At 40.9% G+C, this 27,367-nt stretch overlaps 1 protein-coding gene across 3 annotated transcripts; it reads right to left on the bottom strand.

Annotated features, from left to right (window-relative positions):
• Nucleotides 1-909: 909 nt before the first annotated feature.
• LOC139396125 (cell division cycle 16 homolog (S. cerevisiae)) lies at nt 910-27,095 on the bottom strand. Of its 3 annotated transcripts, none has more exons than XM_071143316.1 (18): nt 26,919-27,095; nt 25,835-25,889; nt 25,616-25,713; nt 23,964-24,002; nt 21,618-21,749; nt 21,025-21,184; nt 17,026-17,120; nt 16,492-16,625; nt 16,186-16,265; nt 16,036-16,085; nt 15,788-15,861; nt 15,451-15,576; nt 15,043-15,195; nt 13,964-14,027; nt 13,729-13,790; nt 3,965-4,100; nt 3,719-3,827; nt 910-1,767 (listed from the first exon to the last, which is right to left on the bottom strand). In XM_071143316.1, the coding sequence occupies exons 1-18, from the start codon at nt 26,964-26,966 to the stop codon at nt 1,508-1,510; spliced, it is 1,875 nt and encodes a 624-aa protein (XP_070999417.1). In that variant the 5' UTR covers nt 26,967-27,095; the 3' UTR covers nt 910-1,507. The 3 variants fall into 3 exon arrangements, with proteins under 3 accessions (XP_070999417.1, XP_070999418.1, XP_070999419.1); XM_071143317.1 differs by having other exon boundaries at nt 3,737-3,827; nt 26,919-27,083; XM_071143318.1 differs by lacking the exons at nt 910-1,767; nt 3,719-3,827; nt 3,965-4,100; nt 13,729-13,790; nt 13,964-14,027 and adding an exon at nt 14,413-14,833 and having other exon boundaries at nt 26,919-27,065.
• Between the last annotated feature and the right edge of the window lie 272 nt (nt 27,096-27,367).

Below are 27,367 nucleotides of genomic sequence, written 5' to 3'. Positions count from 1 at the left end.
AAAGTCTTAGCCTCACTGTGCGTGCAGATGCACTCACACCTGCCTGCTGTCATTCCTGAGCAAGCTCTGTACTGGTGGTGCCCCGATCCCGCAGCTGAATCAACTTTAGGAGACGGTCCTGGCGCTTGCTGGACTTTCTTGGGCGCCCTGAAGCCTTCTTCACAACAATTTAACCGCTCTCCTTGAAGATCCGATAAATGGTTGATTTAGGTGCAATCTTACTGGCAGCAAAATCCTTGCCTGTGAAGCCCTTTTTGTGCAAAGCAATGATGACGGCATGTGTTTCCTTGCAGTTAACCATGGTTGACAGAGGAAGAACAATGATTCTAAGCACCACCCTCCTTTTGAAGCTTCCAGTCTTTTATTGGAACTCAATCAGCATGACAGAGTGATCTCCAGCCTTGTCCTCATCAACACTCACACCTGTGACATGATGTCAGCTGGTCCTTTTGTGGCAGGCCTGAAATGCAGTGGAAATGTTTTTTTTTTAGGATTCAGTTCATTTGCATGGCAAAGAGGGACTTTGCAATTCATCTGATCACTCTTCATATCATTCTGGAGTATATGCAAATTGCCATCATACAAACTGAGGCAGCAGTCTTTGTGAAAATTAATATTTGTGTCATTCTCAAAACGTTTGGCCACGACTGTATACAAGCAACCTATTCCAGACCACGTTTTAAAGTTTGAATGCCGTTTAAACCACATTAAGGTTTGAATTCCGTTTCTAGCTTAAACGGTGGAAGACTAGTTACGACCAGAATTTTTTTTCATTCATGTCTATAGCAATTGAAATGCATTGGGATGTATACAAATATGGTTGGTAGTGTGAAAAGTATTAGTGTCAACATTTTTTTTTTAAAGCAACCAGACCAAGACTGCAATGATCACACAAAAAAAAACAGAATATAAAAAGATAAACGTATGGTTTATTGTAAGTATTACCAGTATTTTCATCAAAACGCTCTTGCATTCAGCATTTTTTGTTTCTTTATTCAGAGTAAAAATCCACAGGTAGCAACACACCTTCCTGCTAGTGGGCAGGAGTAGGGGGCACAGTCAGTTACTGCTGCATTCATTCTGTTAAGCATCAGAGTACCATGTCTTTGCTTTCCCCACTGTCTTCAGACTACCTGCCTGAGGCACAAATCCAAACCAAGCCCACACCTCACATCCCCAGGTCCCTTTCAACCTCCCTTGGGAATATGAAAGGATTGAAATAGTGTGAGCAATATTCATTCAGCCCCAAAAATATATATTTTACAATACGGTACTGAGCGTGACATATTTTTCCAACAAAACCAATTGGACTGAAGGTCAAATTCATGCTAAAAAGCTCTGCCTTAACCTCTTCCCCATCGCTTAGTCTATTCCAATCCCATCATTTCAAATCCCCAAGAGGGGAACACGACGAGAAACCTATAGATAAGTGCCAACTGTCTGGTTGGTAATGGGTCCCGAGGCTGGGATCAGGCAACCTGCCACTACTATGATATCATCAGTGACATCACGCGCTGGTGTCGGACATCGAGGTCTCGAGCATCATGTCACTCTCGTACATGTTGCATTCCAGGGGCAGCGAGCTCCGCAGGGGCGTGTCCAACGAGGCCTTGTCCTGATTGGACTGCGGCGTCTCCAGGGCCATGATGCCGCTCTCCTCCAGAAGAACCGTGGTTCGAGCGTTACTGGGTTCCGTCGACGTGTTCAGCATCTTCATCAACCCCGGGGTGCTCAGCGTCCCACGGACTTTGTCTTTTATGTCCGTTCCTGAAAGACATATACACTATTAAATGATTTAGACACACACACATACACTATTAAATGCTTTAGACAGACACACACACACACACACACACACACACACACACACACACACACACACACACGCGCGACCAAAAGTATGTGGACACCTGCTCATTCCAAAATTATGAGCATTAACATGAAGTTGGTCTCCCCCGTCGCTGCTAGAACGGCCTCCACGCTTCTGGGAAGGCTTTCCACTAAATGTTGGAACATTGCTGTGGGTACTTGCTTCCATTCAGTCATAAGAGCATTAGTGAGGTCCACCACTGATGTTGGGCGATTAGGCCGCGCTCGCAGTCAGCGTTCCAATTTATCCCAAAGGTGGTAGATGGGGTTGAGGTCAGGGCTCTGTGCAGGCTAGTCAAGTTCTTCCACACCGATTTCGACAAACCATTTCTGTATGGACCTCACGGGCAAGGGGGCATTTTCATGCTTAAACAGGAAAGGGCCTTGGAAGCACAAAATCGTCTTGAATATCATTGTGTTGTAGCGTTAAGATTTCCCTTCACTGGAACTAAGGGGCCTAGCCCGAACCATGAAAAACAGTCCCAGACTATTATTCCTCAAACTTTACAGTTTGCATTATGCAGTTGGGCAGGTAGCGTTCTCCTGCCATCCGTAAAATCCAGATTCGTCCGTCAGCCTGTCAGATTGTGAAGCGTGATTCATCACTACAGAGAATGCGTTTCCACTGTTCCAGAGTCCAATGATGGCGAGCTTTACACCACTCCAGCCAACGCTTGGCATTGGCATGGTGATCTTAGGCTTGTGTGTGTGGCTGTTCGGCCACGGAAACCCATTTTATAAAGCTCCCAATAAACAGTTCTTGTGCTGATGTTGCTTTCAGAGGAAGTTTGGTACTCGTTAGTGAGTGTCGCAACCGAGGACAGACAATTTGTACGCGCTACACGCTTCAGCACTCGGTTGTCCCGTTCTGTGAGCTTGTGTGGCCTACATCTTTGTGGCTGAGCCGTTGTTGCTCCTAGACGTTTCCACTACACAATATCATAACTTACAGTTGACCGGGGCAGCTCTAGCAGGGCAGAAATTTGACTTAACTGATTTGTTGGCATATGACAACAACTATGACAGTGCCATGTTGAAAGTCACTGAGCTCTTCAGTAAGGCCATTCTACTGCCAATGTTTGTCTATGGCAATTGCAAGGCTTTGTGCTCGATTTTATACACCTATCAGCAACGGGTGTGGCTGAAATAGCCGAATCCACCAATTTGAAGGGGTTTCGACATACTTTTGTGTGTGTGTGTATAGGTCTTGTATCAAGCCGGCTTGACACCGTAACAACGTCAGGACTGGTGGTCTACTAGTTTTCCGCTGTTCTTTTAGCATGTTAAGAAATAAGAAATCCAGCGCTAACCTGCAGGTGCACGTTAAGTTCTGCCTGTTCGCTGCAATCCACCCATAATGTTTAACATTAAAACAACGTATACATTCCAGACTGAAATTATTATGCATATTCCCATTGTACATCTGTCATGGTGTTGACTCATTTTAAAATTACTAATATTTTCTGATACATTTTTATAGAAAATACACTCATCCAACTACTATTCATTCTTCTTCTTGTTTGTTAGAATTAAACCTTTTACAGTGGATCACTGACTTGCAGGGTCTTTCTAACAGATGACACAGGGGCTCGGGTCGCAATCCCAGTGCATAATGCACATAGTATCCAAAAGTGTCCCTCAGAAAAAGCGACATTATTTCTTAACACTATTCGCCGGCAAGGCACACACTGGCAACAAGACTCAGAAAAAGCAAAAAAGAAAGGCAAAATCAACAGTACTTAAATGTATTGTAAGTCATTGATGTTTACAGGTAAAAATATAACAAATGCATCCACAAATGATTGTCGCAAATCTGTTTTAGCGTGGGTTGCAAAGGAAGTCATTTTACCTATGTAGGAAGTTTTACCTATGTAGGCATCCGTATCGCCAATGTACATCTCAATGCAGTGGCCGAGCATCGTCACAGAAAACGTGTCATCTCGCTTAAGACCGAGTGCCTGTCAGAAAAAGAAGCAAAAAACTCACATCAATTGCTGTAATAACATTGAAATGCACTGCAATATTTATTCAACGTGTCACTGTGTCTATGGATTTAAAATGTAAATAAAAACGGACAACAAAAAATAAACAGTACCGTGTGGAAGTAGTCGATGGCGCTCTCGAAGTCTCCCATGAGGCTGTGCACATATCCGATAGCGGAGTAGGTTGACGCGTGCTGGGGGATGAGAACCAAGGCCTGGCGGTGGTACTCCAACGCCTGGACATACTTCCTATTGGAGGACAGAACAAAACAACCAATTGGACAGTTCTCTAATGACCAGAGCCAAATAAAGAGTACTGCCTGGGCTGGGTGGGTTCAGAGAGCCAAAAAAAGGATGTAACCAAACAATACCTTCCCTATCAGAACTAGGTAAAAAAAAGTATTTGTTTTATTTTTGATATTGTTCCATAGTTGCCATGGCGCCTAGTGGCAGCCTTGGTAATTTACTCTTGCAAACTTAATCCTTAGAACAGCAATTAGAAGTCTAAATAATAAATATGCTGAGCGATAGAGCTGGAGAAATGTAAGCACTCAAATTCATAGACAGAGCTATGGATACCAATAATGGAAGGACTGACCAATAATGTTTTACAAGTTATAGTTTAAACCATGTTGAGGCTTTCTAGTGTTGCTTGTTTAGTTTTACATTTATTCACAAACAATGGAGTGAAACAAGCATGTATTATGGGTTCTGATGGGGTACAACAGCTGACAGCTTGGTAGCAAATGGATCTTCCAAATAGATAATGACTCCAAGCATACTTCCAAAGTTGTGGCAAAATGGCTTAAGGACAACAAAGTCAAGGTGGTGGTTGAAGATATCCCTCTAGTGGTGTGGGGGCTGTGCTTTGGCAAAGTGGGTGGGGTTATATCCTGCCTGTTTGGCCCTGTCCGGGGGTATCGTCAGACAGGGCCACAGTGTCTCCCAATCCCTCCTGTCTCAGCCTCCAGTATTTATGCTGCAGTAGTTTGTGTCGGGGTGCTAGGATCAGTCTGTTATATCTGGAGTATTTCTCCTGTCTTATCCGGTGTCCTGTGTGAATGTAAGTATGTTCTCTCTAATTCGCTCTTTCCTCTCTTTTTCTTTCTTTCTTTCTCTCTCTCTGAGGACCTGAGCACCAGGACCATTTACTCCTGAGGTGCTGACCTGTTGCACCCTCGACAACCACTGATTATTATTATTATTATTATTATTTGACCCTGTTGGTCATCTATGAACATTTGAACATCTTGGCCATGTTCTGTTATAATCTCCACCCGGCACAGCCAGAAGAGGACTGGCCACCCCTCATAGCCGGGTTCCTCTCTAGGTTCTGGCCTTCCTAGGGAGTTTTTCCTAGCCACCGTGCTTCTACACCTGCATTGCTTGTTTGGGGTTTTAGGCTGAGTTTCTGTACAGCACTTTGAGATATCAGCTAATGTAAGAAGGGCTTTATAAATACATTTGATTGACTGAAGGTATTGGAGTGACCATCACAAAGCTGTGACCTCAATCCTATAGAAAATTTATGGGAAGAACTAAAAAAGTGTGTGCGAGCAAGGAGGCCTTACAAACCTGACTCAGTTACACCAGCTCTGTCAGGAGGAATGGGCCAAAATTAACCAAACTTATTGTGTGAAGCTTGTGGAAGGCTACCCGAAACATTTGACCCAAGTTAAACAATTTAAAGGCAATGCTACCAAATACTAATTGAGTGTATGTAAACTTCTGACCCACTGGGAATGTGATGTAAGAAATAAAAGCTGAAATAAACCACTCTACTATTATTCTGACATTTCACATTCTTAAAATAAAGTGGTGATCCTAACTGACCTAAGACAAGGAATTTTTACATGGATTTGGCTAAGATGTATGTCAACTTCTGACTTCAACTGTAGTTGTTTGGATTTAAATATCAGCTCCAATCCTCCTAGGATCCTAGGGTGATAAATAGCCTAGCGGTTAGAGTATTGGGCTAGTAACTGAAAGCTTTGAATATCCAAACTGACAAGGAAAATATTTTTTGCTCTAGGGGCTCTGTACTACTATGGCTGACCTTGTAACACAACACATTTTACTGCACAAATCCAGTGTTATTATATAAAAAAAAAAGGTTTATCATCATCATCATCTTGTCTCCCATCTACAGGACCAAAGGCTGGACCAAAAGATACAGAAATGGGACCAAAGGCTGGAACTATCATTCACTACACCCAAGGATTCCTCAGATGTTTTGGAACATTTGAAAAGAAAACCTGTGCAGGAAACTGAAGAAAAGCCTATACGGGATCCTCCAGAAAAAAATGCAGACCGCAAGGATAATGGGGTGGTAGACTAAAGAACAAACAAATTGTAAGTCTATTGTATACACTGCCCAGTTCAATACAACACAGTACATCATGCACACCGGAGGTGGATGATAAAGGACACTGGACAGTTCTGCATGCTGTGCCTCAGGCAACTTCCAAAGTAAGTCAACTGGGGCTTTTAAATGCAAGATCCCATAAACAAAGGCTTACTACTGAATGACATCATTGCTGATAGAGGTCTTGGTCTCACAGACTTGGCATCAGCCCAATGAGCATGGTATTTATACCCCTTTGACTTTTTACAATTTTTTTTGTTATAACCTGAATTTAAAAAATATTAAATTGAGTGTCACTGGCACACCCATAATGTAAAAGTGGAATTGTTTTGACATTTTTACAAATGAATAAAAAATGTAAAACTGAAATGTTTTGAGTCAAGTATTCAACCCCTTATGACAAGCCTAAATAAAGTTATTTTGAATGGACTCACGGTGTGTGCAAGTGTTTAACATGATTTTTGAATGACTACCTCGTAAAGATAACTGTAAGGTCCCCCAGTCGAGCAGTGAATTTCTAACAAAGACTCAACCACAAAGATCAGGGAGGTTTTCCAATTTTTTAAGCAGACACTGAATATCACTTTGAGCATGGTATTAATTACACTTTGGATAGTGTATCCTAAACCCATTCACTACAAAGATACAGGCATCTTTCCTAACTCAGCTGCAGGAGAGGAAGGAAACCATCCAGGGATTTCACCATGAGGCCAATGGTGACTTTAGAACAGTTAGAGTTGAACGGCTGTGATAGGAGGAAACTGAGGACGGATCAATAACATTGTAGTTACTCCACAATACTAACCCAAATGACAGAATACATTTTTTTTATTGCAAAACATGCATCCTGTTTGCAATAAGGCACTAAAATAAAATTGTAAAATATGTGGTCAAAGAAATTAACAATTTCCTGAATACAAAGTGTTATGTTTGGGGCAAATCGAACATCACCGAGTACCACTCTTCATATTTTCAAACATGGTTGTGGCTGCATCGTGTTATGGATATGCTTGTCATCTGCAAGGGAGTTTTTTTAAGCTAAAAAGAAAGAGGAAAAGATGAGCAGTCAGTAGAAAGGCCTCTATAGTGTCCTACGTTTTCATAACTGTCTCAACGACCTTTCCACAGGAGCATGTTCATTAATTGTTTATTGAACAAGCATGAGAAACAGTGTTAAAACCATTTATTACAATAAAGATCTGTGAAGTTATTTGGATTTTTACGAATTATCTTTGAAAGACAGGGTCCTGAAAAAGGGACGAGTTTATAAGTACCAGTCAAAGGTGGGCACACCAAGTCATTCAAGGGTTTTTCTTTATTTTTTTTACTCATTGTAAAATAATATTTAAGATGTCAAAACTATAAAATAGCACATATGGAATCACTTAGTAACCAAAAAATATATTTATATACGAGATTCTTCAAAGTTGCCACCCTTCGCCTTGATGACAGCCTTGCACACTCCTGGCATTCTCTCAACCAGCTTCATGACTGTCAATCACAACATTCTTATTGGCAGACTCAACAGCCTTGGTTTCTCAATTGATTGCCCCGCCTGGTTCACCAACTACTTCTCTGATAGAGTTCAGTGTGTCAAATCGGAGGGCCTGTTGTCCGGACCTCTGGCGGTCTCTATGGGGGTGCCACAGGGTTCAATTCTGACTCAATGACTCTTCTCTGTATATATCAATGATGTTGCTCTTGCTGCTCGTGATTCTCTGATCCACCTCTACGCAGATGACACCATTCTGTATACATCTGGCCATTCTTTGGACACTGTTAACTAACCTCCAGATGAGCTTCAATGCCATACAACACTCCTTCCATGGCCTCCAACTGCTCTTAAATGCAAGCTCTTCAACTGATCGCTGCCCGCACCTACTCTGGACGGTTCTGACTTAGGTATTTTAAGTTGTCCACATATTCTAGGTGTCTGGTTAGACTGTAAACTCTCCTTCCAGACTCACATTAAACATCTCCAATCCAAAATTAAATCTAGAATTGGCTTCCTATTTCGCAACAAAGCATTCTTCTCTCACGCTGCCAAACATACCATCCTACCGATCCTCGACTTCAGCGATGTCATTTACAAAATAGCCTCCAACACTCTACTCAACAAATTGGATGCAGTCTATCACAGTGCCATCCATTTTGTCACCCAAGCCCCATATACTACCCACCACTGCGACCTGTACGTTCACGTTGGCTGGCCCTCGCTTCATACGCGTCGCAAAACCCACTGGATCCTGGTCATCTACAAGTCTCTGCTAGGTAAAGCCCCGCCTTATCTCAGCTCACTAGTCACCATAGCAGCACCCATCCGTAGCTCGCGCTCCAGAAGGTATATCTCACTGTTCACCCCCAAAGCCAATTCTTCCTTTGGCCGCCTCTGCTGCCAATGACTGGAACAAACTACAAAAAAAATAAAATCACTAAATCTGGAGACTCATATCTCCCTCACTAGCTTTAAGCACAAGCGGTCAGAGCAGCTCACAGATCACTGCTCCTGTACATAGTTCATCTCTAAATAGCCTATCCAAGCTACCTCATCCCAATACTGTATTTATTCATTCAACTTGCTCCTTTGCACCCCAGTATCTCTACTTGCACATTCATCTTCTGCACATTCTACCATTCCAGTGTTTAATTGCTATATTGTAATTACTTCGCCACCATGACCTATTTATTGCCTTTACCGCTCTTATCCTACCTCATTTGCACATGCTGTATATATACTTTTTTTCTACTGTATTATTGATTGTGTTTGTTTATTCCATGTGTGTTGCTGTATGTGTCGAACTGCTTTGCTTTATCTTGGCCAGGTCTAGCCTACCTGGTTAAATAAAAGGTGGGAAAAAGCAATTAAATTAACAGGTGCGCCTTGTTAAAAGTACATTTGTGGAATTTCTTTCCTTCTTAATGCGGTTGAGCCCATCAGTTGTGTTGTGACAAGGTAGGGGGGTTATACAGACGATAACACTATTTGGTAAAATACCAAGTCCATATTATGGCAAGAACAGCTCAAATAAGCAAAGAGAAATGACAGTCAGTCTTTAATTTAAAAGACATGAAGGTCAGTCAATCCAGAACAAGTTTCTTCCAAGTGCATTCGCAAAAACCATCAAGCACTACGATGAAACTGGCTCTCATGAGGACCGCCACAGGAAAGGAAGACCCAGAGTTACCTCTGGGTTCATTAGAGTTACCAGCCTCAGAAATTGCAGCCCAAATAAATGCTTCACAGAGTTAAAGTAACAGACATCTCAACAACTTTTCAGAGTAGACTGTGTGAATCAGGCCTTCAAGGTCAAATTACTGCAAAGAACCCACTACTAAAAGAACACCAATAATGAGAAGAGACTTGCTTAGGCCAAGCAACAAGGTCAATGGACATTAGACCGGTCAAAATCTGTCCTTTGGTCTGAGGAGTCCAAATTTGAGATTTTTGATTCTAACCGCCATGTCTTTGTGAGACGCAGAATAGATGATCTCCGAACGGGTGGTTCCCACCGTGAAGCATGGAGGTGTGATGGTGCCTTGCTGGTGCCTTGCTGGTGACAAGGTCAGTGATTTATTTAGAATTCAAGGCATGCATAACCAGCATGGCTACCACAGCATTTTGCAGCGATACACCATCCCATCTGGTTTGCGCTTTGTGGGACTATTATTTGTTTTTCAACAGGAAAATGACCCAACACACACCTCCAGGCTGTGTAAGGGCTATTTGACCAATAAGGAGAGTGATGGAGTGCTTCATCAGATGACCTGGCCTCCACAAGCACCCAACCTCAACCCAATTGAGATGATTGGGACCGCAGATTGAAGGAAAAGCAGCCAACAAGTGCTCAGTATATGTGGGAACACCTTCAAGAAGGACGGAAAAGCAGTCCAGGTGAAGCTGGTTGAGAGAATGCCAAGAGTGTGCAAAGCTGTCATCAAAGACAAAGGGTGGCTACTTTGAAGAATCTCAAATATATTTTGATTTGTTGGACACTTCTGGTTACTACATGATTCCATGTATTATTTCATAGTTTGTCTTCACTATTATTTTACAATGTAGAAAATATTAAAAATAAAATCCCCTGAATGTGTCAAAACTTTATTTTATTTTTACTGTTTGGACCCGAATAAACACTTATGCGGCCAGTCCAATACTTTTCTATTTAGAAAAAGCTACACACTCCATTCCTGGTAAGCTGCCTGCAGGACATCAATGCGTGGATGCAGTTGAGTTTATTTTTTTTCATTTATTTTTTTTAAACCTTTAACTAGGCAAGTAAGTTATGAACAAATTCTTATTATTTTCAATGACGGCCTAGGAACAGTGGGTTAACTGCCTTGTTCAGGGGCAGAACGGCAGATTTTTACCTTGGCAGCTCTGGGATTCGATCTTGCAACCTTTCGGTTACTGGCCCAACGCTCTAACCACTAGACTAAACTGCAAAAAGACAGATTGGCACTCACACCATCATAAATATCAGCAGCTACAGCCTCAATAGTGATGGTGTCAAGATCCTCCCCTTCAGTGAGGTTTGCAACCTGGGTGTGATATGACAGTATGCTCTCGTTTGAGGCCCACATCCAGTGTGACCAAAGTCTCATTTTCCATCTACAGAACATTGCCAGGTTACGACCTATACTATCACAACCTTAGGCTGATCGACTCATCCACGCCTTTATTTCATCCCGTCTGGACTATTGTAAACGCCCTGTTTGTTGGCGCATCTGCCAAGTGCATAAACAAGCTACACTACAGTTCATTCAGAAAGTATTCAGACCCCTTCCCTTTCTCAACATTTGTTTACAGCGTTATTCTAAAACGGATTAAATAAAACATCTCAATCTCCACATAATACCCATAATGACAAAGTGAAAACAAGTTTAGAAACTATTGCAAATGTATTAACAAATAAACAGAAATACCTTTTTACATAAGCATTCAGACCCTTTGATATGAAACTCGAAATTGAGCTCCGGTATATTCTGTTTCCATTGATCACCCTTGAGATGTTTCTACAACTTTATTTGAGTCCACCTGTGGTAAATTCAATTGATTGCCTTTCCAAAATCATGTCCACACACTTGTCTATAAAAAAAATGGTCCCCCCCCTTGACAGTGCATTTCAGAGCAAAACCAAGCCACGAGGTCGATGGAATTGTTTGTAGAGCTCCGAGACAGGATTGTGTCGAAGCACAGATCTGGAGAAAGGTACCAAAACATTTCTGCAGCACTGAAAGTCCCAAGAACACAGTGGCCTCCATCATTCTTAAATGGAAGAAGTTTGGAACAACCTAGACTCTTCCTAGATCTGGCCGCCTGGCCAAACTGAGCTTTAAGGGAAGAAGGGCCTTGGTCAGGATGGTGACCAAGAACCCAATGGTCACTGACAGAGCTCCAGAGTTCCTCTGTGAAGATGGGAGAACCTTCCAGAAGGACAACCATCTCTGTAGCAATTCACGATGGAAGCCACTCCTCAGCAAAAGCCACAACAGCCCACTTGGAGTTTGATTGAACCCTTTGGCCTGAATGCCAAACGTCACGTCTGGAGGAAACCTGGCACCGTCCCTACGGTGAAGCATGATGGTGGCAGCATCATGCTGTGGGGATGTTCTTCAGCGACAGGGACTTGGAGACTAGTCAAGAGAGGGAGTGATGAACGGAGAAAGTACAGAGAGGTCCTTGAAGTCCTAAGTGCTCTGCAGCAGGTTATCAGACTTGGGTGACGGTTCACTTTCCAACAGGACAACGACCCAAGAACACAGCGAAGACAACGCAGGAGCCTTTTAAAATGATAAACTTGGATTAGCCAACACAATGTGCCATTGGAACACAGGAGTGATTGTTGCTGATAAATGGGCCTCTGTACTCCTATGTAGATATTCCATTAAAAATCTGCAGTTTCTAGCTACAATAGACATTTAGGACATTAACAATGTCTACACTGTATTTCTGATCAATTTGATATTTTAATGGACAAAAAAAAAAAAAGCTTTTCTTTCAAAACCTGGAAATTTCTAAGTGACCCCAAACTTTTGAACAGAAGTATATATACAAAAAAATAATAATTTGCACCTTGGGTGTGAGAAGTGATTTCCAAAGAAATTAATTATTAATATTATAATTATTAGCAGTTCTTGATTGAGATTGGCACAATGGAACCAATTGAATAGTCCCAAAACTGCAAACCCTGCCTCTCACTCCACTCAGGTTCAATTAATGGCTCAATATTTTACCATAATCAAAGTCACCACATAGGAAAACATCCCATCATCTCTTGAACAAATCAATTACGGAACCATGTGCATGTTGTTTGCAGGGCTTTACCAACTGATTAATTTAATAGATCAGTGAACACTGCAATCCTGTTAAGAAGCCTTCATTAAAATAAAAACACGCATTAACTGCAAGGTGTGGATTTCCAAAGGTGCCCCTTTAGATATGAAGTACCCAAACATTTTCAAAACAGCCACTTGCACTGCAAAGCCTCTCTAGATCTGCTTAGTGGCTACTATGCATTATTCATTAACAGATCTGTGCATTAATACTCAATGATTCCTACTTATACAGAAGGACTGGAGAAGAGCAAATGCGTGTCTTTGAAAATAGTGCGAGGAGAAAGAAAAAGATAGATACAGTAAGTTAGGGATCATCAACTAGATTCAGCCGCAGGCCGATTTTATTTTTCAGCGGATGGTCTGGGGGCCAGAACATAATTACAAATCATTTGTAGACTGCCAATTGACTGTAAGAAGCCTAAACAGATGTGTTTGAATAAATCAATAACTTCAAGCCTTGCTTACATTTCTCTCCATTATGAATGGGAAAATATTTCTTACATTTAAATCAGTTTGAACGTATTTCCTGGTGATTCTACAGTATTCCATTTCCAACAAAGACACATTTCTTCTTTCTTTTTTTCCCTTTCATCACCTCAGACTCTCCTCCTGAAATACCACTCAGGAAAATGTTTGGATCCCTGTCCTTTAACAATGCTTTATCAGGTACCTGGGAGACAACAGAGAAATGCCTGCCTGTCTAACTACCTAATCCTGAACTTATAAGTGAGATGAGAACAAGGACAGGACAACAACAATGATGTCATAGGAGATACAGAGATACTGCATATGCCAGTCAGAACTTCCATTCTGTTCAGTTCCATCCCCTCAAAAGGGGTGTGTCACAAGCCAACTAGAAATATTCTGGATTAGTTTAGGCTAACTAGCTTCAGTTAACACCACATTCCAGTTCACAAAGGTGGATATTTATCCAACAGCTTCCACTAATTCAAACCAGGCTTGTAACTGCGTGTGCATGTCGCACATGGAAAACCCAGAGTCCAACAGTTACCCTAGTAATTTACCTGGCTAAAAGGTGTTGACCCCTTCATGACAATAGTTATCCCAAGTTGAATTCAGAATAAACCAAAGTGAGCTCGCAACCCCATCCTGCTTCGTGACATACCCCTCTGGTGTCCTGATGAGTAAATACTTGCGGAGGATCTTTATACTCACTTCAGTTTTCGACATACGTGACCCAGGTTGTTCAGGAGTGGCTCCCACTTGTCCACTGTTACCTGGAAGAAAACACAACTTTTACTAAAAGAGGAATTTTTGCATTGAAAATAAAACACACAGCTACCACACTGGCTGCCAGTTCTTCTTAAGAAGTTCTAAAAAAAAAATGTAAGAATGGCGTATGACACGGTACATGTGGGGCTAGAGTTAGTCGAGTCAAAGGATCAGCTACCTCATTCCCAATGGCTTTGATCTTGTCCATTGCGTCCAGGAACAACTTCTCGGCTGTTTTCCAGCTGAAAATGGCAGAATTGAGCACATTTCAGCACAATCAAACCCAACACATGAACAAATAAAAAAAATAAGGCTTAAGTACCCTTTCACACACACTATAGTGTCAACCCGAACCATACGGTGCCAGCACAGATTTTTTCTTTACAAATGGTCCTTTCCGGCACGGTTCCAGCAACTATGATGGAGGCGTGGCCAGGTGCAGCTAAACCTCAATAAATAGGCAGAATCCATGTTTATCGTCACGACCCAAACCAAATCATTCGTGGCCCTACCTGTGGGTTTAAACCCATCGTTAGGAGAACACTCTTCTAACCCATTTGCTAATGGCTATGATGAGAGCCCTCAAGTGTATTGCAGAGTTTGTTAAATGTATTTCCATGACATAGACTGACCAGGTGAAAGCTTTGATCCTTTTAATGTCACTTGTTAAATCCACTTCATAAATCAGTGATGAAGGGAAGGAGACAGTTTAAAGAAAGATTTTTAAGCCTTGAAACAATTGAGACACGGATTGCGGGTGTGTGCCCTTCAGAGGGTGAATGGGCAAGACAAAATATTTAAGGTGTCTTTGAACACGGTATGGTAGTAGGTGCCCAGGTGCACCGGTTTGTGTGTGTCAAGAACTGCAACACAGCTGTGTTTTTCACGCTCAACAGATTCCTGTGTGTCCCAAGAATGGTCCACCACCCAAAGGACATCCAGCCAACTTGACACAAATGTGGAAAGCATTGGAGTCAACAAGGGCCAGCATCCCTGTGGACTGCTTTCGACACCATGTAGAGTCCATGCCCGACAAATTGAGGCTGTTCTGAGGGTAACAGGGGTAGAAACTCAATATTAGGGAGGTGTTCCTAATGCTTTGTACACTCAGTGTAGTATGTGAGCACGTGAGGGTATTACAGTGTATGCTATATATCCTCTTGGGTGTACGTGTGTGAGTATGCACATATGTACGTTTTCCCAATGTGTGGGTGTTTGCATACACATTATCTCTATGTATTTGTGTGTGTGACTCACTCTCCATTCTGAAAGGCCACAACGGCCACCTCATGCATGACAAAGGGGTCTTCTGGTGCTATGCTCAGGGCCTGGCTGAAGAAGCGCTCGGCCAGTTTAGAGTTGTTTGTAAGACCGTACTCCAGCCCTATGTACAACATGGGGAGATGACATCTGGACAAGAGAGATGAGAGCAAGGGTTAGGGGTCAAGTCTAATGGGCAAGGTTGTGAAGGTACATGCTATTATATATTTGTTATGATACTGTACATTACATGTTTTCAATGACTAAGGCACACCTGCTTTTAGCAAGATACATCTTTGAACAGACGCTAACAAATGTGTTCATGTTCAATATTGCTTTTCAGCACGTGACAGACCTGTTCTGTGGATGTGTGGTGTTGTGTCTGGGTACAATAACAGTACATACCCCTTCATCAGTTGAGCAGCAGTGAAGTAGGCAGCCATGGCCTGGTCGTGTTCACTCTCCACTGCAAACGAGTGACCGTAGGCGATCCATGCCGGACCGTACGTCCGCTCCAGAGTGGTCGCCTTGCTGTGGGAGAGAGCATAAGGAACATAGTGTAAATAAGAGAGATATTCTAGTCTGAGTGAATGATAATCAATTATGTTTTTTTTATAATACTTTGAAATTTGTAGATTTGATTCAGCAGCAAGTGAATCAAAATATTTTAATTTACAATATCAATGTCTGACTGCTGAATATAAAATACACTTGGTGATAAGAAAAACATGATATCTGGTACCTGAGATATCTACGCGCGTGTTCATTTTTGTGACCAACCATTAGATAGTAGCATCCCACAGCAAACCAAGAGACCTGGATGAAAACAACGTTTACCATTTGTCTAATAGTCAAAAAATAAAATACACACAAAAGAAAACATACCGTACCAATCAGAGCTTGGATATGTGGAATGGCAAGATGGGGGAGGGTGTATTCATAGCAGAGCAGGCAACACTTTGCACTATATAGGGCAGGGATTATACTTACTGGGTTGTTGGGATACAAGTCCACAAGCCTGTGCGAAAGGTAAAACAGTTCTGTGGTAGTAAAAAGAGGAGAATCATGGTACACATTCAGATGTTAAATGTATCTTTCACATGTATGAATAACCAAACTTAAGAGCTTCAACGGTCTTACCATTTGCTTTGCTGAGTTCCACCAGTGTTCCTATATGAACAGGTAGACAGTTGGCATGGAATGGGTCTTTCACCATCACCCTTGAAGAAACACAAAACATTCACGTTTTACAGACAGGACCAAATGATGCGTGTGAAATGTATATCCTTTTTACACAACTGAGCCGAGCCGAGAATATTCCACTAACAAACCTATACGAATATCACAACAAGTTAAGATTGGCCAGTTAACGCTTGCAGACTGCCAACAAATCTCAATTTGTAGTAAAAAGGTTAAGGTGGGCCAGCGGTTAGTTACCAAACTTACATGGAAGTGAGTTTGTAGCACATTTTGAAGTCACAGTTGTAATAATGCCTCTCAGCAAGGGAGACCACCACGTCCAAATTGTCCTGGAGACCGTTGACCATCTCTGGGACCACCATATCACTGGGTTTGTTATACTGAGGGAAGGAAAGAGGAAAGGATGGATGGATGGAGAAAAAAAAGTGGAGAAAGCGAGGGGGAAACAAATGTGAAATTGGAACAAAAGCACCATCAACTCTAATTTGAGACAAATGACCACGTAACTTTAGTAAAATCAGAGAGATTATCGGCATTGTTAGGGGCAACTGTAGACAACCAATATTAACCAAATATGAGTGATTGTAATATTTAGAAAATAATCATATGGTTCATTCTGAACTATAGGGCAAAATCCAAAGTGACATGATGACCTGTGTATTCCAACAAAGAAACAACATAGTGATCAACATTGCACATGACAAATGTAAAATACTGAAACTTAACATAGGAATCTGAACTCAACTGATGTCCTGACATGGAGGATAACAGTGGACGTACCTTCTTCAATTTATTCTCAAACAGGAAGTGAAGTAATTTGTCTTCTTCCTCTGTGCACTGTTGGCTCAAAGGAAGCAAGTCCAGGAAGTCCTTTTCTACAAACACAAAAATGACAAAAGGTCTTCAAAATAAGGGGTTTGGGAAAAATGTAATACATTTACCCTACAGACACATCTATTAACCATTAATGGCATAAAACAAAGCAACATACATACCTATATTTCAGGGATGCAAACTGGTAAGGGCCCAAAAAGGGGCACAGAAACACACACAAAATCTGTATACATTATCAGAGTGGGGTTGTCACAATACCAACATTTTACTAACAATGTGATACCAGGCCAAGGCCCATGGGGGCCCAAGAAGCAAAAAAAAAAGTTATCAATAAAAAATACAAATATATATAAATCACACAAAAACGCCCAAAAGTTTTAGAACACCCCCATTTTTCCAGTTTTGAAATTTAAGCAGTTCAAGTCCAATGAATAACCTGAAATGGTACAAAGATAAGCAGTAAGCTGCCAGAGGTTAATAAATTTAAAAAAGTTTAGGTTACAGAAAAACAATGTACAGCTGTTCTGCAGCAATTGAAGTAAATTAAGCCTTGAAAGTTGATGCTAACAATTCCTACAGGTGTCCCAACTTTTGTTGACTACTTACAAAACCTCTGTCTGTATAAAAGCAGTGTTGGAACAGACTGTGTTCCTACTAGTGGTCAACCGATTATGATTTTTCAACGCCGATACCGATTATTGGAGGACCAAAAAAGCCGTTACCGATTAAATCGGCCAATTTTTTTAATTTATTTGTAATAATGACAGTTACAAGAATACTGAATTAACTCTTATTTTAACTTAATATAATACATCAAATACCTCAAATAAACAATGAAACATGTTCAATTTTGTTTAAATAATGCAAAAAAAAAGTGTTGGAGAAGAAAGTAAAAGTGCAATATGTGCCATGTAAGAAAGCTAACGTTTAAGTTCCTTGCTCAGAACATGAGAACATATGAAAGCTGGTGGTTCCTTTTAAAATTAGTCTTCAATATTCCCAGGTAAGAAGTTTTAGGTTGTAGTTATAGGAATTATAGGACTATTTCTCTATACGATTTGTATTTCATATACCTTTATACACTTTAGTATTGCCAGTGTAACAGTATAAGCTTCCGTCCCTCACCTAGCCGCTACCTGGGCTCGAACCAGGAACACAACAGCAGCCACCCTGGAAGCAGCGTTACCCATGCAGGGCAAGGGGAACAACTACTCCAAGTCTCAGAGCAAGTGACATTTGAAGCATTGCGAAGAGCTGCTGGCAAAACGCACTAAAGTGCTGTTTGAATGAGTGCTTACGAGCCTGCTGGTGCCTACCATCGCTCAGTCAGACTGCTCTATCAAATCATACTTAATTATAACATAACACACAGAAATACGAACCTTAGGTCATTAATATGGTCGAATCCATAAACAATAAACGTTTTGTTTTCGAAATTATAGTTTCAGTGAAATACGGAACCGGTCCGTATTTTATCTAATGGATGGCATCCCTAAGTCTTAATATTGCTGTTACATTGCACAACATTCAATGTTATGTCATAATGTCGTAAAATTCTGGCAAATTAGTTCGCAATGAGCCAGGCAGCCCAAACTGTTGCAAATACCCTGACTCTGCGTGCAATGAACACAAGAGAAGTGACAATTTCACCTGGTTAAGATTGCCTGCTAACCTTTCTTTTAGCTAAATATGCAGGTTTAAAAATATATACTTCCGTGTAAGAAAGGCATTGATGTTTATGGTTAGGTACACGTTGGAGCAACTAGTCCTTTTTCGCAAATGCACACCGTATCGATTATATGCAACGCAGGACACGCTAGATAAACTAGTAATATCATCAACCATGTGTAGTTAGTTATAACTAGTGATTATGATTGATTGATTGTTTTTTATAAGATAAGTTCAATGCTAGCTAGCAACTTACCTTGGCTTCTTACTACATTCGCTTAACAGGCAGGCTCCTCATGAGGCAGGTGGTTAGAGCATTGGACAAGTTAACTAAGGTTGCGAGATTGAATCCCTGAGCTGACAAGGTAGGGTTAGGTCTGTCGTTTTGCCCCTGAACAAGGCAGTTAACCCACCGTTCCTAGGCCGTCATTGAAAATAAGAATGTGTTCTTAACGGACTTGCCTCGTTAAATAAAGTTGTTAAAAAAAATCTAATAAAAAAAAAAGGCAAAAATCGGCATCCAAAAATACTGATTTCCGATTGTTAAGAAAACTTGAAAAATCGGCCCTAATTAAATCGGCCATTCCGATTAATCGGTCGACCTCTAGTTACTACATACACCCTCTTAAGCATTATTTGGACAGTATTGTTTGAGATTTAACAGCTTGCATGATAGGTGGCTCACAGTGCAACAGCTTCAAGCACAGCTTAACACTGGTCGAAGCAAGCAAATGTATTTACATTTATTTAACTAGGCAAGTCGGTTACAGAACCTCTTAAGGATCCGCCCCTTTTCCCCCAATTTTTTGCTTAAAATGAAATACTGAAATCTAACTGCCTATAGCTAAGGCCCTGAAGTAATGATATGCATATTCGTGGTACCATTTGAAAGAAAAAAACTTTGTGGAAATGTGAAAGGAATGTAGGAGAATATAACAATAGATCTGGCAAAAGATAAGGAAAAAAACACATTATTTTGTATTTTTTTTGTACCATCATCTTTGAAATGCAAGAGAAAGGCCATAATGTATTATTCCAGCCCAGGTGAAATTTTGATTTTGGCCACTAGATGGCAGTATGTGCAACGTTTAAGACTGATCCAATGAACCATTGCATTTCTGTTAATGTTTGTCTCAAGACTGCCCAAATGTTCCTAATTTGTTAATTAATAACTTTTCATGTTCAAAATTATGCACTCTCCAACAATAGCATGGTATTCGTTCACTGTAATAGCTACTGTAAATTGGACAGTGCAGTTAGATTAACAAGAATTTAAGCTTTCTGTCAATATCAGATATGTCTATGTCCTGGGAAATTCTCTTGTTACTTAGAACTTCATGCTAGTCGCATTAGCCTACATTTGCTCAACCGTCCCTAGGACGGGACACCGATCCCGAAGAAGTTTTAAGAACAAATTCAACCCAGCCAAACCTCAACTACGCTGGGCCAATTGTGCAAAGCACTATGGGACTCCAATCACGGCCGATTGTGATACAGCCTGGCATCGAACCAGGGTCTGTAGTGACACCTCTAGCACTGAGATGCAGTGCCTTAGGGCTCCCGAGTGGCGCAGCTGTCTTAGTCTCAACTGTGAAGAGAAGACTTTGAGCTGCAAGTTTGACAGGTCAAGTTGCAGTAAGGAAGCCATTGCTAAGATGGCAAAATAAGAAAAAGAGGCTTGCCTGGGCCATGATGCACCGCCAGTGGACTACTGAAGACTGGACGGTGTTCTGGAACTATTAATCAAAATCTTTGGTTCATCATGCAGGGTTTTTCTACGCCATATTGTGGGCGAAAGGATGGTTCCACATGGAGGAGGAAGCGTGTATCCAGAGTCGGTGACTTGCACAGAGTGGGTGGCACCCAGAACCAAAATGTCTACCACATCATTTTGCAGCACCATGCAATACCCTCTGGTGTCCACCTAGTTGTCAGGGGTTCATCCTACAGCAAGATAATGCACCAAAACATACCTCCAGGCTGTCAGAACTACCTTAGAAGAAAATAACAACATGGTAGGCTTCAAATCATGGAATAGCCAGCACAGTCTCCAGATTTAAACCCCATTGAGCTAGCGGGTTTTTTTCTGACAGATCTACACGATTCCAGTGGAGGACCTACATTTTGAGATCAAAACTGCAAATATCTCCAAAAAGTGACAAGTTCGCATCCCTGTACATTACTTCTGATGCACACGTGCAAAAAATGTTACTCTTATTTTTTGATTCGACAGTCCCCTTAAGTCTGTTTCTGTTCCAAGTCTTGCTCTGGCCTCACCTTCCTGAGCGGTCAGCATGTGGTGGGATGTTAGAAGGTCGAAGGCTTCAAAGCAGTACACATCCAGTTTCAAGGCCTCTTTGTAGCTGGACGTGGCCAGAGGCCGGTTGTCCATGGCATCATAGATCTTCCCCCGCAACAGGCAGATGGAACTGTTGATCTGAAAAAGAAAGACGTTAAAGGGACCACAAGGGGTCAGAACCACTAAAGCAACATCAGTCGGAAAACTCGAGAGGACTCTGACATTCAAAAAAAGACCCACACATGAGTTTTGTATGAATATGGCAGGTGATGTGGCTACCGGGTGAATGACAGGACCCCTTTAATAATATGATGGTGAGAATGACAAAAGGACATTATTATAGCTTAGAAAGGAACAAAATCATAAAAATTCAGCCAAAGGGTCTTTGACATGGCAACATGGTATTCAATCTCTGCCTCAGTCACCTACAGTACAGTATCTAACAAGTTAACCTGTAATCACAACACCATAAATATGAAGAGACTGGAAAATCCCATTGAAAGACCACAAACGTGGAATTACAGGGCCACAAAAATACATGGGACCCTACTATGTCAAAGCTGAGACTCACAGAGGCAGGGGTCATCTCCCAGTCTGACTCTTGTATCCTGTTCTCTTTGACACTCCGGTCCAGCAGCTTCTTGCTGGTTGGCTCCTCCATGTCCAGGATGTCTAAGGCCTGCTGGAACTCTTTGGCAGCATACTGCACAAAACACAAACACTAGGTTAGTGCTTCCAATGGCGCAGCTCAGTTAAGAGTATGGTGTTGGGAAATTGAGGGTTGTGGGTTTTTGTACATGAATGTAAAAATATTCAAGAGATAAAAAGTGCTTTAAAGTTGACCCATTTTGCATACCATGAGACATTAACGGTTGAGATTGATACCATTTAAAAGCTTACAAAACAGGGTTGTGAAACCATTTTCTTTCTAGAATTTTTCTATACATTTTTTGATTATCCAAAAATGTGTAAACCCCAATGCATGTTGTAGCTTAGATTATTTTACATCTGAGGTTTGTTGTGCCCGCCATCGGTTGAGACATAACATACTATTGAATACAGGGTGGGGTGTCATGTTTTGGCTGATAAATGTACAACCATTTTAAATTTTAAACGATACCACAAAGACACTTGGAGGTCCACACATCAGAGAATGTTGACTTGAATAGGAATCTGTTGTTTTACTGTTTTACTGTTCATTGGAAACCTATTGAAATCATAGAAATAGATAATAGAATAGACATAACCATTTAAGTTGACATTGGACAGAAAGTGGACCGGTGGCCAGAATTTAAAATGTCACTTAAAATGTACATTTTTCAATAAGAGACACAGGAAAGGAATGCGTATTTGGTTGATAGTTAATCCATGAGGTGCTCTTTGATCATGGGATGAAATACTACAGAACAAAGTTGATGCTGCATAGTATTTTTTTATTCCTGCTATGCATAAACTGTAAAAACAATAAAGGCTCTCCAGAGGGTAGTGAGTCTGCACAACGCATCACCGGGGGCAAACTACCTGCCCTCCAGGACACCTACACCACCCGATGTCACAGGAAGGCCATAAAGATCATCAAGGACATCAACCACCCGAGCAACTGCCTGTTCACCCCGCTATCATCCAGAAGGCGAGGTCAGTACAGGTGCATCAAAGCTGGGACCGAGAGACTGAAAAACAGCTTCTATCTCAAGGCCATCAGACTGTTAAACAGCCACCACTAACACTGAGTGGCTGCTGCCAACACACTGACACTGACTCAACTCCAGCCACTTTAATAATGGGAATTGATGGGAAATGATGTAAATATATCACTAGCCACTTTAAACAATGCTACCTTATATAATGTTATTTAGCCTACATTATTCATCTCATATGCATACGTATATACTGTACTCTATACCATCGACTGTATCCTTATGTAATACATGTATCACTAGCCACTTTAAACTATGCCACTTTGTTTACATACTCATCTCATTTGTACATACTGTACTCGATACCATCTACTGTATCTTGCCTATGCTGCTCTGTACCATCACTCATTCATATATCCTTATGTACATATTCTTTATCCCCTTACACTGTGTACAAGACAGTAGTTTTGGAATTGTTAGTTAGATTACTTGTTATTACTGCATTGTCGGAACTAGAAGCACAAGCATTTCGCTACACTCGCATTAACATCTGCTAACCATGTGTATGTGACAAATAAAATTTGATTTGATTTGATTTAGCCACTACATGAGAGTGCCTTGATTACTTCTGGAAGTTTGTTTGCACAAAGGCTTTTCCAGCATTATTTACTATCCAGCATCAACTTATTTTTGTTCTATTCAAGTTCAGTAAAATTGCAGTGATCTGAAGGGATAGGTCCATTCTATTCATTATATTTATATGATAAAAATAACATCCAATGGTTACATGAGCATGTTGTGTCTCAACCAATGGCGGCACAACATAAAAACCTCCGATGATGTAAAATAGGGTCTAAGCTATAACATACGAGAATATGAAAAAAATCGTAGTTTACGCAATTTTAGATCCTTTGCGGTAATTGTTAAAATACACTTTTTTAATAAATGAGAAAATAGTTAGACAACTGTGTGTAAGGTTTCAAATAATATCAAAGTCAAATGTTTATATTTTTCAGCAATGAAGACATGTCTCACAATATGGTGGGGTATGCAAAATGCGTCAACTTTGAACACCTTTATCTTCTACATGTTTTGGCATAAAGGTCCAAGAAGTCACGTTCTGACCACTCATTTCATGGGCAAACATGTTTGAAAGGATATGTTTAAATCAAAAGGGATACTGTAGAAAAGTAATTGAATTTAAGTGGATTGACCCTTGGGATCGTGGAGTTTGAACAGGTATATTTCATCACAAGAAGTAGCCTAAGATTAATACTCACGTGGCACCTAGCAGCAAGATATTGACAAGCGCCATACAACTGAAATGAAAGATAAATATTAGGAACAAGCTGACTGACAACAATTTTTCAGATTAGAGGTTGACCGATTGTGATTTTTTTCAACGCCGATACCGATATCGATTATTGGAGGACCAAAAAACCCAAAATAAGGAAAATTACTACAATACTGAATGAACACTTATTTTAACTTAATACATCAATAAAATCAATTTAGCCTCAAGTAAATAATGAAACATGTTCAATTTGGTTTAAATAATGCAAAAACAAAGTGTTGGAGAAGAAAGTAAAAGTTACTTGCTCAAAACATGAGAACATATGAAAGCTGGTGGTTCCTTTTAACATGAGTCTTCAATATTCCCAACTTTTAGGTTGTAGTTATTATAGGAATTATAGGACTATTTCCCTCTATACCATTTGTATTTCATTAACCTTTGACTATTGGATGTTCTTATAGGCACTTTAGTATCGTCAGTGTAACAGTATAGCTTCTGTCCCTCTCCTCGCTCCTCCCTGGGCTCGAACCAGCAACACAACGACAACAGCCACCATCGAAGCAGCGTTACCCATGCAGAGCAAGGGGATCAACTACTAGAAGGCTCAGAGTGAGTGACGTTTGAAACGCTATTAACGCGCGCTAACTAGCTAGCCATTTCACTTCGGTTACACCAGCCTCATCTCGGGAGTTGATAGGCTTGAAGTCATAAACAGCGCAATGCTTGACGCACAACGAAGAGCTGCTGGCAAAACGCACTAAAGTGCTGTTTGAATGAATGTTTACGCGCCTGCTTCTGCCTACCACCGCTCAGTCAGATACTTGTATGCTCAGTCAGATTATATGCAACGCACGACACGCTAGATAATATCTAGTAATATCGTCAACCATGTGTAGTTAACTAGTGATTATGATTGATTGTTTTTTATAAGATAAGTTTAATGCTAACTAGCAACTTACCTTGGCTTACTGCATTCGCGTAACAGGCAGTCTCCTTGTAGAGTGCAACGAGAGAGAGGCAGGTCGTTATTGCGTTGGACTAGTTAACTATAAGGTTGCAAGATTGGAGCCCCCGAGCTGACAAGGTGAAAATCTGTCGTTCTGCTCCTGAACAAGGCAGTTAACCGACTGTTCCTAGGTCGTTATTGAAAATAAGAATGTGTTCTTAACTGACTTGCCTAGTTAAATAAAAGGTATAAAAATAAAAGTACAAATAAATATTTATTTTTTTTTTTTTTATTAAAAAAAAGGCAAATTGGCACCCAAAAATACCGATTTCCGATGGTTATGAAAACTTGAAATTGGCCCTAATTAATCGGCCATTCCGATTAATCGGTCGAGCTCTAGTTCAGATCACCAAGGACATGCCGCACACCCAGTACAATGCTTCTTCTATCAAAAATATCAAAGGCATACTCTGGATGGCACAAAGTAATGAAAGCTACATAGAAGAGTAACGTATAGACTGGACAGACTCATAATGACAAGTCAGAATATGCAGAGTATCCAACATGTCATTAGTCCTTCTGCATGCTAGTGCATGAGGGCCCCTCAGTGAGACGTGTAGAACAGGGAGGCACCCAAACTACCTGCATGCCCCATTGCAACAAATTGGGGGAAGCCAACCAGGTGGTCTTACCTTATCTAGTTTACGTGAGCGGAGGGCATGGGAGGCTCTATGGTACTGAGAGGTGAGGTAAAGGCACTGTGCTAGCCAGTAGATATCCTGGGGGTCTTCTGCAAGGACAGGAAAAAGGCATCACCTCCGTTAGATACCCTACCAACTAACATTTTATACTAACTAGCCAGATGAACACAAAGCATTTGTTACATCTCATCAATCAGAAAGATCACTCACCATGTGACAGGGATGCAATCTTATCTGCCCAAAATAGAGCACTTTGATACTGTTGCTGCAAACAAAACAGACAGGGAAGGCAGCATGAAACCAAACATTCTGAATGTGTTTACTACAAGTATGAAACTGACACTGTCAGGGGCTGTCAACACTCACTGAAACAAGTTAGCTAGCCCTGATATAATGTTGCTAACCTCCAAGTACATAGTAGCTAGCTCAAGCCACTGACTTAGTAGCAAGCACAAGCAGGGTGGCTAACTAGCTACTAGCTAATTCATAAAAGGTAACGTTAATTGACTGATATCTCAGAACAAAACATAATAGATCTCCCAAACCTGTGTTAAGCTCAGACCTTATTTTCAGCATTTATCCCAAACCCGCATAGGAATAGCCAAACGAACCAGAGGTTACTCATTTCCATTTTTTAGGACTACAACACAGATCGAACAATGAGCCGCATAAATCTGAAGCATCCGGTTGGCATTTCCACTCACCACCAAATATGGTGATGGCAGGAAGCCCAGTGGCTGGCAGTTGAGTGAAAATGGAGCGAGATGGATTTTGTCCAACATTCTGCACATTTGATCTCAGTACAGTTTCCTGTTCTCCAAACTAGAATGTTACAAAGAGTGTAGACTACGTTTTGTAGACTTTACCAAAAACATTTTTAAAATTACGTTGTTTAGAAGTACTATGGCGAATTGAGTTATTGCACACCCTCGCTTGGCGTTCCTTAACGGAAATAGGCAAATAAATGCTAGAAAGCGCCAGTAGGACCTCGCTATGCCCACTATGATTAATTTACACCCGTTGGAAACCCAGGTAAATATTGGGTTACTTTTTCTCTTTTTTTATCGACAACAAGTTGGCAAGTTCTATTTACATTATGCTATCGCAAATATAACCTTACACAGCTGGATAACGTTCCTGTAGACGTGTCATTCTGAACAGTACCTAGCCCATTTACTTAGCTAGCAGGAGCAATACATTTTTTCCAATCTGACAGCGGTAACCTAATTTAGCTATCTAACGTTAGCTACCTCGATTCTTATCAAGACCTAGTCTAGGTAGCTACATTTCTTACCTGATCAATGTAGTGTCGTACACGTTTTCGAAGTCTGTCGAGATTCATTGTAATTGTCCGAATGCTTTTTACAAATGAAAGCGTATCATTATCTTGTGAAAATGTACTCCCTAGTAGTAGCTAGCTACGCGGCTTCTTCTGCAGCAGTAGTGTCACTTAAACTCCGCAAGGAAACTCGGGCCTTTGATTAAGGGTTCCGGTCATTTCACAGAAAATAAAATGCTATGAATAGTTTAATTGCGGCGGAGAACATTTGACAATAGTTAACTGCATGATAGATATAGCCAATTAAAATGTGTATTTATATTTGTAGAAAATGAGGCGAAACCCTTATCTGTATTATAACTACAGGTAAAGAAAATGTTCACCCACTTGTAATGTTATATTGTTTTTGTGCATCTCTGAGTGATGTCCTATCGAAGGTATGAGTTAAAATAGATATACAGTAA

Source organism: Oncorhynchus clarkii, chromosome 3, assembly GCF_045791955.1.
Source record: "Oncorhynchus clarkii lewisi isolate Uvic-CL-2024 chromosome 3, UVic_Ocla_1.0, whole genome shotgun sequence".
In the NCBI taxonomy this organism is placed as follows: Eukaryota; Metazoa; Chordata; class Actinopteri; order Salmoniformes; family Salmonidae; genus Oncorhynchus; species Oncorhynchus clarkii.
Note: the sequence above shows the minus strand (reverse complement) of the source record. Positions and strands in the feature narration are given on the sequence as shown.